Here is a 13,373-nt window from a genome sequence, read left to right as displayed (position 1 = left end):
AGCACACACACACGCGCACACACACACACACACACACACACACACGCACGCACACGCACACACACACACACAGCTCTGCGTTGTATAGCGATAAGTCTAAAAAATAACAAATAAAACAATCGGATTTGCCCAGAGGTTTAGAAAATGCCTATGTTTTTTTTCCCCTAAATTACAAACGTTACAATAACTGAGTGATGAACGCTCTCTGTATAGCCCTTACACATCCGCCCGTGTTCATCGACTGTTTCGGGAATCCTCTAATCGTCCCTGAATCCTGAGCAGTGCCATGTGATCGAGCTGGAGAAGCGGACTGGCTTTTAAACCGATCAGAAGCTGAACTGCTCTCAGAGTCACTGCGTGAATAAACAAGAGCAACTTCAAACAAAGTCGCCACTTGGAAAATGCAGGCGTGAACCTCAACGGGTTTAAACCAGTCACATAGAAAGAAAGAAAGAAAGAAAGAAAGAAAGAAAGAAAGAAAGAAAGAAAGAAAGAAAGAAAGAAAGTGGTGTTGTCGAAGCAGAGGAGGGAAAACCTGCCCTGATACATGTACAGCACCGGGACTCGATGTCCGACAGACGGAAAACTGGGGTAGAAAAACTTTGGACGTTTTTGTTTGGATTGTGAATTGGGTTCTGGGATCTGAATGAACCTGAGATCAGATTAAAACGTTTATAAATAATGTTGTTTTCAGAAAATCCCAGTAATACTTTTGTTCCGCAGCGGTGTAGCCTCTGAGACTGTAAACTGTGCAAATCGTGTCTTTTCTTCCTTCTTTCATTCTGAGTGGGAAAACTAAAGAAGATGAAAAGGACTGGAAACTTTTAGTTAACGTGCGGACACGGAGAAAGTTATCTACTGGGTTTGTTTACACACATCAACAAAGTCGCCTTTTTAATTTTACATATCTGCTGCTTTATAAACCGGATGGTCACAAAGCCTAGCTAACTGCTAGCTACATCACCTCTCCATGGTAAATAAACACCAACCGGTGCTGACGTTAGTTAAGTCGGCGTTGGTTCATTACTATGGAAAACGCTTTTAGGAACCAACTTGTCCCGAGGATGGAGTCGGGCATTTACCGTGGGACTGTGAACGGTATGGACACGGACTCGCTGACAGGAGACGGTGACTCGGTGCAGGGAGCCTCTGTTACAGTAGACCAGGTGCTCGACAGCATTTTGATGGAGTCCTTCTGCCAGCAACAAGGATGGATGCGCGTATATGGTAAGTTTTATATATAGTCGCCTCATCGGTACAAATCCTGTATGTGTTTTCTAACGATGCCCTGATTTATTTTTCACCTCTTCACCTTACGTTCCATAAAACCAGAATACAAGGAATGATCTTTGACCCAAAGACCTGAAAATAAATAATGCAGAAAAAACGTTTATTATACCAACGCTAGCTGGCTAATCAGTGTATAGTGAAGAACACAGTAAACAAAGCAACATGTAACAACTTTCCTCCTTAACATCAGCGTCACTGGAACTCTTCACATCTCTAATTAGTCTATAGTGTGCCCATGGTGTGTGTAATATGAAATATAAAAAGTGCTTGATGGCTATCAATGTTCTCAGATACTGTTCAAGTTTGGGGATTATTGCTTTATTTTTATTATGTGACAATTAGAGGGTTGAATCTTTCAGTCTCTTTACATGTGATTTATTTAGTCAACTATTAGATACAACTTTTTCCTCAATTTTTAATTTGATCCTGAATTTCAGTCTATAACCTGACACTGATCCCATCCTGACATCATTACATTAATCAAGCACTTTTGGTTGCCAAGTAATGGGAAACACTGTGATGATAAATATAAGATCTGTTGTCAATCAGCACCAGACACATGTTAAGGTAATGGCCAGGCTAAATCTGCTCTGATCAAGGCTTATCTAATGCCAGTATCACCCCTATTGTCTGTACAGTGTACTAATTGTACTCTATTTTAATAATATTGCGTGGTTATAGCATGTAATGTGTTGTAAGTGTGTTCATATGTGTTTGTCAATGTTGGTTAAGTACCAGGTATTTGTAGTCCAACTGTGATGGAAATTGTATTACAGAAGTCATCATATGTTTCAAAAAACAAACCAAAAAAAAACATCTACTTCTGTCTACCTGCATATGCTCCTCAGTGTTTAATTTCAACTCCTAAACCTACGTACTGGAGAAAAGAAGTCAGGCTTCAGATAATGATTTTAATATTATTTTAATGATTTGGAAACATTTTCAGTAATGCCAGATAGGGTTTTTTTTGGCTTTATGTTAGCCTGCTTCCTCATATCGCATAATACTTCTGTTTGTCTTTCCAGATCTATTGTATTGTTATAACAATGGTTATATCATTCTCATTTGCAGTTACTAGTGCTGATTGAAACTGGTACATTACTGAGACAAGGATGATGAGTCATAGCCAGTTCATACCAGTGATTACAACCTCTTCCATGTTTGCTTAGCTATAGTTGCTATGAATTCTTCTCATTGACAGACACAGGAAAAGTTGTTATATTGGGAAAAATGTTCAGAAATGAAGTTAAATAAATAAAAGATGATTATCCAGAGTATATTGTTCCAGGGAAGATGTGAATGTCCATTTGTATTTGGAGATTTTTGTTCCTGGAAAACTGAAAGAACTGCGTCATTCGAGTAGACAGCATGATCATTTGTAGGATACTGTGTTTTTCCTCACACAAACATGTCTGGGTTAGGCTAAGTGTTTGTTTTGGCTCAAGTATTGTGTCTATGAACAGCTGTGTGAAACTCTCCCTTCCACACAGCTCTATACAGACCTGGAAATTCGGTGTACCTGATTTTACAATGGAAAACAATAGGTGATATGACCTAAATTCCTCAAAAATGTGTTTTTAGTTCTAGGCACATTCCTAGTCATATAAAAGGGTGGGTCAGTGCTGTTCTAGAGGTGAAGCTAAATGCCTTCCTCTGTGCAAATCTGTCCTCATTCTGTATTCAAAACATCATCGCTCATGTGTTTGGTCTTCTTGAGGAAGCTAAGAAGGCAACGGTGGAGGAAAGTTTTATTTGGTACATTGTGCAGAACTGCCCTGTTGTCTCACAAGGTGAGTGTCCCACCTTCTTCCCACCATCCCTCCCTCCACCCTCAAAACCCCATCAGCCTCTCTGTGCAGTGGGAGTGTCATAATCCAGTATTGAGGACTATGATGTAAGCAGCCTGTTCTGTCAATGACCTCAGTGGGCAGGCACCAATGGGCTCGTCACTGCATTCCAGAGCCGAAGTAACTCAATAAGGCTCGTACAGCAGCTCTCTCACTCTTCATTCCTCTTTCATATGTCTCCTTCCTCACTTAGGAAAAGCATGGCCCACTTCCTGGCTCATCTTGTCAACATGACTCATGTGAAGTCATACGGACATTCAAAAGGAATGTTTATCTTAACCATGCTTGGAATTAATTTTGTTGCTCTTTGCTTCTGTTGCTAAAAATATGACATGAAACTCCTACTTAAGCATTGTTTGAAAGTTAAAAATAAAGATTCTGTGGGAAATTCTGTTGGAAAGTGCATTTTTATTTGGAAAACATGTTTTTATTTAACCATTTCATTTCTTTTGTCAGGTTTTTAAATACCATATGGATTAGGTTCCTTAGCCAGCATCTTAGTTAATATTAATCATGTTTTGCACATGCTGATGAATGACATATTATTCTGGCAAAGTTTTCTAATTAATTAAGGATGATGGTGGCATAGCAATAGTTGGATGACTACACTAAATTGGGCACAGTGTGTGGCTCTAAGCTTTAAGCAGATACTGTGATGAATGAATGAATGAATGAATGAAGCAAGCAAGCACTGGTTAGCTTTGTGTTTTTTGCTTTGTACAAGTGACCATAGAATTATGAGCACAAATATTGAAGCAAATCTTGATAATGTGAAGAAAACTGATATTCTACAAAGGCTAATTGGTGAAAAGGCCTTGAGAAAGTAATTTGACTGGATTTAGCCTCAATTGTAGTCACAAGAACTTCACATGATCTCATAAGTTTAGAACTGCTTCCTCTCCCAGGTCCAGTCTCAAACGTTTTTTTGTTTCCTTTTATAATTGTCAAAAGAATGTGGTGGGATGTAGGCTAGATTACTTTTTATGATAACTTTGTTTCCTACTGATCAATGTTTTCAGATTATCAAGAAAACCGGAGGACTTTAAGTTCTATTGAAGCCAAAGTCCTATACAGTGGAAAAATGCATCATCTATATATTATGCTTTGGCACAAGCAGCTTTGTAGACTCAAAATAAGTGCCCTAACAATTAGAGTAATTTATTTCTACCCATAATTACATTGGACTAGGACCTAGTATTTAGTATTCCTGACTGCTTGAACACAAATGAAATTGACTATCAGATTAGATTCAGTAAAAATTCATGTTGTACTGAGTGGACTTATTTGAATGAGGCGGCTCTCATTCAGCTCTATTCGGCCACAATTACTGCCATCTTTGTCATCTGGACATTTATTCCTAATGGGACAGGTCTCAGAGCAAACATAATTCTGTTGTTTGCTATTGATAAGCTAAATTAAGTGATGGCACAACAAGCACATTGCATACTTCTTGCCTTCTTTCTAGCCTACCCCTAAAGATTAATGATTACACTTTCTGTAATATTAAATTGATGATTGCTTTTTTGGTTTATTTGCAGAAACACCCCAAAAACCCCAATGTCTTCTTGTTACCGATTTCACCTTCACTTAAGCGTTGGCAGGGAATTCACATTTATGAATCTCTATAACGTTATCACACTAGTTAAATCACACTGTTTTTGAGCTTCTGGCATATGCAGCTTGCACTCTGAAAAGTGGTTATAGATTATTGTGTTATTCATGTTTGATCAGTAATCTGAATAATCTTCAGCATTAAATATATATTTGCGTGCCCCAAATTAAAGTAAAATTTGTATTCGATTACAGAATGTGGAATGGTTTGTAGGTGAGGACCGCATTCAAAGATTCTGGCTATTATCATGTTCATACGATCCTGATCAGTGTCTTATTAGCGGTTCTTTCAGAGTTCATAAGTGCTACAGTGTCAGAAAACCGCTATTCATCTCTTTATTAGCTATAATTTAACAAACAACCTGTAATCAAACGCAGTTTAATATCAATTTCACATTGTCTACTTTCACATGCCGTGCAATAATCATTTGACTGGTAGCTCAATCTAAATAAAACTATTCATATATATCCATCAATAAGAAAAGCATGATAGGCAATCATGGCAGTCTGTATGAAATCCTTTTATTCATCTGTTATAAGGAAAAATAACAGCCATGTAAAATTTCCTTGGAACATTTCTTTGGGACAGTTTTAAAATAGACAGTTTAATCATCATTTCCTCTGCTTAACATCATTGCAGTTTACATTTTGTTGTGTTAATAAAAAACAGTTTTAACACATTGGTCTTCACCTAATTCACTTTGGTGCTTGGAGAGAAAAGTGACTCTGAAAGAGCTCTCAGACTTCAGACATGTTTCCTAGCTTTTGGCCAGATTTTCAGGTGGCACTGGCTTTAGCCTCTAATACTAATTAGTCCCTCTTTTTCTGTATACATTTATTTTATAGACATCAAAAAGCATGATGCTCTATTTTAACAGGTTTTAAATTGTAACTGAACTGCTCGCAGGTTATAAGCATACATGCAGTATATTTTGTGATGCATGCATGTAGAAATATGCCATGTATTGGGATATGCTATGTCAGTAGTCATTACTGAGTTCTTTACATTAATAAAATAACTCTAACAATTGCATTACAAGTGTGAAGAAGGATTTATTTATGTTCAGAATTCATGCATTTATTTATGTGGAAAAAGTGTGTCCATATATGTGTATTTGCTCTATATATGTAGATAAATGCAAAAAGTGGGGCAAAGCATCAGTACATGGCACTTGGAGATGGAGATTACTGCCAAATCACAGCAAAATGGAAGTCCTACCATTGTACATCAAGGAACATAGTCTGATTACTTGATTGAATGCTGTCAAGTGATTGCCTTCTTTATAATACTTTCAATTTGATTGGTTGTAATGAATTATCTTTCTTACCAGTACAATATGCGTACTGATGCCTTTGTATACACAAACAGAAAAGAAGGAAAGGACAGGCTGTCTAGAGGCTGTGTGAATAATTTCATTTGGTAACCATGTTCTCCATGTGCTCAAACAGAAAACATCACACTGTTGTGAAGTGAAGGTTGCATATCTTGTTGGCCCTCTTGTCTGTTATCAGGGATGTGCAGTTAACAGATTTAGAACTGAGCTCTGCAGGAGCAATCACACACACACACACATACATACTCATTCTTGTCCTTCACATCCTTTTCCTATCGCATTCTGACGCCATGTCCGGAGATGCAATACTGTACACAAAGGCTCATCAGCCACTATCTGGAAGAATGAAGGCCCTTCCTTCAGTTCCCTCAGAATGTTTGTCTCTTATAAAGATGAAACTATTTTAATATGCTCTAGTGCTGTTTTACTCTTCACCGGATTCCACTTCACCTGGAAGTAGTAGACCTGCTGCCCAGTTTAGCAACTATTTTGTATGAAACTGGTTTGCTTTGCTTGGCTGTATAACTAAATAGAGATCTTAGTGTGTCTCTCCCTTTGCCTCTGTTTAGGTCTGATGGCCTGTATTGGTGGAGTGGCAGGATTTCCCTTGGTTGAGCTAGGAAACAAGAGTTTTAATCTCTCTCTCTGTTTAAAAATACACTGCCACATATTTTAGGGAGGAGGTTTCCCCTTGTTAATGGGATAAACACATGGTGTCATTTGCTCAGGTTTGTGTGATCACTACTACTGTTCCCTGTCCCGCCATGTAACTGTTAGTTATGGTGCTGACTGTATGCTGGATTTGGATCAGAAAAATAATTCCCACCTAAGAAACGAATGGTTTTACCAGATTATAGAAAGTTTATTTCTCTTCTAATGCTTGTTTGGCCAGCCTTAGCATAGCCTTTATCCTCCTAATATAGTCATTAGGTTTCTCTGCTTCACCTGACTTCTAGGGCCCGTTCTTAGTGAGGAGCCATCTACTTGCCTTTTGAGCTAAGAGCGATTTATCTCTCAGCTGAAATCAATACAGTGTAGAAATTTAATTCTGTTAGTGCTGGATTAGCCAGGCCAGTATAGCTTTTAGCCTGTGACATGCAATCTGCTTCATGTGTTCTTTCTCTCTCTGTCTCTCTCTTTCTCTCTCTGTCTCTCTCTCTCCACCTTACAGGGCCAGTAGATGCACTTTACTTTTTGAACATATTCCCCTGGCTTTCTATAGACAGTGTAGCTGAGAGCAGATACTGGAACAGTTGCCTCAGTTCAAACACAGTCAAAGTGTCACTTTTCTCTGCTAGTTCCTCTTGAGTATCTTGAATGATTTATTGCATTATTGCACTTAGGCTTGTTTGTAGAGATAATCCCTGTAGACTAGAGCTTTTAGCTTCCATAAGACTTGGTGTTTAAGTGCATATTAGTAAACCTTATATTTTACCTTTAAAACTTAGTTTAAAGAAATAAAAGGCCATAATAAAACTTTATCGTAAACCTTAGCATAATTGAATAAGTGTTCATTTTTTAATTGAATCCTTGACATGTATATTTAATATTATGAAAATAGACATTGATAATTAATTGCATTATGTTCTTCAAAAAAAGTCTGAGTGAGGTTTTACACAGTTCCACGGTTCAGAAACAGTTAAAAGATGTGAAGCATCTAAAGAGATTTTATAATGCTGGTTGTTTTGAAAAGAAATGGTGATAGAAAAACTAGACAGTCTAAAATAACTATTCCAAGGCTACATCAAAATGTTTCATACTGTAATATTAAATGGTGGTGCTGTATGATGACATACTGTTAAGCTGTGTATTATAGTCTGATTTGTTTAAGCAGGTGTGGTGTATTCTCATGCCATTTTATTCAGCTGAGTAGTATAAAGTTTGTAGCCAAGCTTTTCAAATGAATCATGCTTAAACAATGAAAAGAAAAAGTGACCTTTAGCCTGTCAAGCTTTAGATCCTGTGGGTTGGTGATGTTCTTGTTGTCCCTGAGCAATGGGGCTAGGACTATTTTAGTCCTGCAGCAGTGCTCAGGGGCTGCTGGTGTTTAATGACCATTTTCACACCCAGCTTCTGGGAACCTGGTTTGTGCTACAGCTGTAACAAGGTGTTAATTGCTAAAATCCAGACACAGCCCCTCCTAAGGGCTTTCAGAGCACCAGAAATGCTCAGAACAACAGGCATTAAAGCCTTTAGCAATCATGTTATTGCAGATGATGTTCATGTTCTAAACAATTAGGATACATGACTCCAGACTTGGAACAAACTAATGTACGCAATAGATAGTAATAATAAAATGATCTTTTATGCCCAATTATGTGACACGATGTGAATTAGTGCAGAACTACTTGCATTTGTGTTTCTTCAAAGATTTCACATTCCCTGTTGCAGATTTGTGTTGGTATCTTTAAGAGGTGTTAAGTGCATGTAAACTGGAAGCAGGAGTAAGGAAATAGCTCTGTGTCCCTTGCTGGGGGTATTATATTCGCACATAACAGCTGTTTCCATTTAAGACTAACCAAGAATTAGATTACGTTCATCCACATTTTAGTTTTTTTGAAGAATAACTCAAGGGCTGTATTGTGGCAGGTTGTGGATATGGTTCACCTCAATAGATTTTCTCAAATTCTCCCAGTTGCTTCTTGCATAGTTTCAACATTATCTTGCTTAACAGCATCTGAGTACCTCCAAATGATTGATTGAATTTACTCTAATGGCGGTGAAACTGGTGAACATAAAACCATGTTGCAAGTTGGGGCCTCCATGCATCAGGACTTGTTTGTTCAGAACATCCAGCAGATGCTTGATCGGATTTGAGATTTGGGGGCCAAGTATACACCTTGAATGCTTTTCATTTTCCGCAAACCATTCCTGAATCATTTTTGCAGTGTGGTAAGAGACATTGTCTGGCTGAGAGTCCACTGCTATTAGGGAATATTGTTGCATGGTGGGGTGTACTTGATCTGTAACAAAGGTAGATGGTACATGTGAAAGTGACATGACATACGGCTAAGTATGGTGACCCATACTCATTTAACCCATCCAAAGTGCACACACAGCAGTGAACACACATACCGTGAACACACACCCATAGCAGTGGGCAGCCATTTATGTTGCAGCGCCCGGGGAACAGTTGTGGGGGTTCGGTGCCTTGCTCAAGGGCAGCTCAGTTATGGTCGGCCCGAGACTCGAACCCACAACCTTAGGGTTAGGAGTCAAACTCTAACCATTAGGCCACATGTCAAATGAACATCCACATTAATGCTAGGACCTATGGATTCCAAGCAATCCATGGATCACACTGCTTCTGCCAGCTTGGTTGCTTCCTATAGTACATCCTGGTGCCATCTCTTTAACAGATAAGCAATGCATCTAGCAGTTCCCTGGCCATCCATATGATGTAAAAGAAAGTGCAAGAAAGTGAGAATCACTGTCCTTTGCTGTGGTAAAATGTCCACTATGTCTCTGCCCTTAATTGCCTCAGATTCCTGTTCTGGGCTAACAGGAGGAAAACCAAGGCTTTTGTTGTTGTAGCTCATCCACCTCAAGGTTCGAAGTTTTGTGCATGCAGGGATGCTGTTATCTTCCTGTCAACTCAGCTGCCACATTATTGGCTGATTTAATGACCGCATGAAAATGAAGCTGTACATTTGTTCCTATTCGAGACGGTGGATGTATTTTACAGAAGTTGCTATTGAGTTGTATATTGTTCATTGTAAGTAAAGGTGACTGACACATGTAAGAATCTGAAATATCAATTCAATTCATGTGTTGTTTTTTTTTTGTAACCATGTAGATTCATTTTGGGGTTAGATCCAGTTTAAGCCCTTTTTAATTAAATAGCTACAAAAATGAGATTGAATAAGTGAGAGGTCTAATTAGTTGTTCTCTTAATGACAATACTATATGCTCAAATATATTCAAGTAACTCATTTTCTTGTGGGTCTACATTTAAGTATAAATGTGATTGTAATATTTTGATTATTCACCTTTGGACACACTGAAAATAATAATCACAGTACAATTTTGGATGTGATGTTAACTGTATTATGCCATGCTTAGAGTTCCTCTTATTTAACCAATAAGAATATGATATAGTTAAGTTCTTAGGCAAATTGTATACTTTACACAGGTACAGAGCTTGTGAATTACAGCAATATCTTTAGTACAAGTTTACATCATTGAAAAAATAATAAGTACATAAATTAAATGATTGATAATTCTTTACATGCATTTAACATACATTATCTGCATGATAAATATATGCTGTCCAATAGGGGTATTTTTTGACAATGATTTATTTTTGACAGTTTTTTCTCTTTTTTGGCATCATTTATTCATCAGAATTTCATCGGTATAGAACTAAAGTGATCCCATGCACTCTCTTATTGGATAGCGAGTGTAAGCGTCAATGTGATTTTTAGTCCATTTCCTCCCAGGAAGCAGATCAGTAGTGCACAAAGCAGGAAGTGATAGAGGAAGCAACATGCAGCAGACGTGTCTTCAACAAAGTGAAGTCTGACGCTTTCTTTAAGATTTCGTCATAAATACGTTGCAATAGTTGTCTAGAATTTAAAACTCAGACAACACTGACAATCAAAGGTAACAATCAAAGATTTCCTCATTTCAAGAATCCAGAGTCTTTGTTGTCTTGGTTGAATATTGTGAGTAGACACGCTGTACCTTGTGTGTTTATCTGCTGGACTTCACTCTCATCCGAATGAGTCTGGAACGGAGTGCTACTCTTGGTGAGCGGATATGGTCTAGCAGAAATCCATCTCTCTACCTGACTGACAGAGAAAGTCCTCATCGATGGGGCCTCCTGAGGAGGCCCTGGCTAAAACATCGCTCCAACTCTGCTCCCATGGATACTCTTGAGAGCAGAATCCGGTCCAAGCAGCCTGTGCTCATCGAGGATCTGACCTGTTTTAACCCGAGCAGTTACACCTTGCCTGCCAACCTGCCTGATGTCAGTAAAGTCACCAACTCAGGCATGCTACTGGAACATGTTCCACCTGACGTGCCCTGCACAGCCTACAGAAAAACACCATATTTACGCTCAGCTTCTGAACCAGGTACCAGCATTATAATAGAAGCCCAGCCTCTGGAGAGGAAACAGAGAAGCCTCCCATTTTCTGGGATTCTCTTGTCAATGTCTCGTCGCATAAGTCGGATTCTGACAGCCAGAGGAGAGCAAGAATCTGTGGAGATGGCAGAAGCCGGTAGGAAGTTCTTGTTCTCACTCAACAACATGTACCAGTGGCTTTGTGTCTTAGACCCATGTTAACTTTATATTCAGAACATTATTCTGGTTAAATTGTAGATTATGAATTACATTAGCACTAGCATATTTTAATTGTCCATGTTAGCTATAAGGGAAAACCATCAACCTATCTGTACAAGCGACAGTACGCTAAGCTAGATTCTCTTATATAGAGCCTTTTTTGGGTGTTTTTTTGAAATCTGTCTATATTATTAATAGAAGGACAAATCAGGGATTACTTTGCTGAAAGAAGTTTTTTTAAAGCACAACATGCATTTTGACCCATCATCGCTTGTATCTACATGTGAGGTTTGAGAGTTTTGAGACAGGAAATGAGTCATTTGTATAGAATTATGGATAGACTGTAATTTTCCATAAAGTCCATCACATAAATTCATTGTAATCAGAAAATCAGGGGCTTTTTCTAATATTCCACATAGCCACCACTTAGGTTGTAAAAAGAAAGCTTTATTTTAATCTGATTTCATAACTATTATGGTTATCATGGGTGTTTCACTTCACTGTAGCTGAGCTCTCTTCCTTATTTGATGTCAGTGCTTTCCCCACAGCAACTAACTGGATTTTCCCTTTTGAATTACCAGAAATTAGAAGTTCCTTCAACAAACAACAAAAAAGCGCTCACTCACTAAACTGAAAGGTCTTCCAGTATCATGTTTGACACAATAACATTAATTAGGAGTGACATGAGTTCCTCAAATTATCACAAAGATTCAGCAGGCAATTATGCTGAGGTTGGCTGTCCATTCCATCCCCCAAATCTGCCCATTGCTCCTTTTTCTCCTGCAGAATAAGGAGGGAATGTGTTCTACTCCTCTTTTTGTATGCAAATAAGTGTTTCAGCAGGCAGACAAAAGAATGAAGCCACACCACCTGAAGCATTAGTTTCTTTACAAAGACTGGTCAGCAGAAGTGATGACCAATCACAAAGCTCTCCACTTTTCAAACAGGAGCCATCCCAGTGGCAGCAGGATGCACAGAGGTGATTTCAGATGTGAAAGTGTTAGTTAAGGTTTTTCAAAAACCCATTTAGCAAACATGAAAACTTCATAACTGATTGTTGGAAATAGGAATGTCCCTGTTTCCCCCAGAGTAGGTAAGAAGAGCACAATAAGAAAACTCTGCTGGAAAGTGAAGATAATCTCCCTCATACCATTTGCATAGTTTCAGGATATATAATTGAGCCGCAACACACAAAACCCTACCAGTGTTGATTCCATGCCAGAATTCACTGTACAATTCCTGGTTATGGAAACGGGGGTGGTGACGTTCCTACTTTGGGAAAAGAAAGGCTAGTGAGATGCAAATGTGCTTGTGCAATGCTGCTGGTGAAAGTGTTGGATTTAGGGAAAAACAAAAGAGCACTTTCCCTCCCCCTGCTCACAGCTACTCAAATCAGGCACACATTGAAGAAACAATAAAAATGCAATTTATTTAGCATAACCAGTGTTTGCCTCTCTATGAATGACACGACTCACTTTTGGATTACAGGTTGAGAACCAACAAAATGCATCCAGTGAATAACACCTGAATCAGAAACTAACCTGATTAATCAAAGGAGATTGGACAGGTTCACGAAAGAATAGCTTTCAAGTAGAATAACTTAAATAATCTGATTAACTGACCAGAATACACGTGGTGAACTATGAGGCAGATGGGCTGCAACACTACAAGACTACATAAGGTTCCACTCCTGTCTTTCAAGAAAAAGCAGAAAATATTATTGCTTGAATTGTACAGCATAATGTGTGTAAACACACATACCAAGTTACTTGGTTCAGTCATAAGAGGATCCATGTCTATATCAGTTTACTGAAATATATGTGCAAAAAAGCTAATACACCAGCTGCACAGAATCATTGTGATGTACATGAGATGTTAAGCTTGGTCCATTAAGAAGAAATTTGAGCTGGCTGACTTTTCTTCGGCCTGTGGTGTCTTATAGGAGAGTCTTCTTACGGCACACCTCATACATACACACACACACACACACACACTTACTTGTACTCT

At 38.5% G+C, this 13,373-nt stretch overlaps 1 protein-coding gene across 3 annotated transcripts in view; it reads left to right on the top strand.

The window, feature by feature from the left end:
• Positions 1-273: 273 nt before the first annotated feature.
• rasal2 (RAS protein activator like 2) overlaps positions 274-13,373 on the top strand; it is a 55,310-nt gene continuing 42,210 nt past the window's right edge. The window contains exon 1 of one of the 3 annotated variants that reach the window (XM_060873944.1): positions 274-1,227. In XM_060873944.1, the coding sequence (XP_060729927.1) occupies positions 1,029-1,227 (199 nt within the window). In that variant the 5' untranslated portion in view covers positions 274-1,028. Of the gene's footprint in view, positions 1,228-10,540; positions 11,305-13,373 lie in introns of those variants that run through there. The other 2 variants (XM_060873943.1, XM_060873941.1) reach the window with 2 other exon arrangements.

Source organism: Tachysurus vachellii, chromosome 7 (assembly GCF_030014155.1).
Source record: "Tachysurus vachellii isolate PV-2020 chromosome 7, HZAU_Pvac_v1, whole genome shotgun sequence".
NCBI lineage: Eukaryota > Metazoa > Chordata > Actinopteri > Siluriformes > Bagridae > Tachysurus > Tachysurus vachellii.
This window is presented reverse-complemented; position numbering and strand designations above follow the sequence as displayed.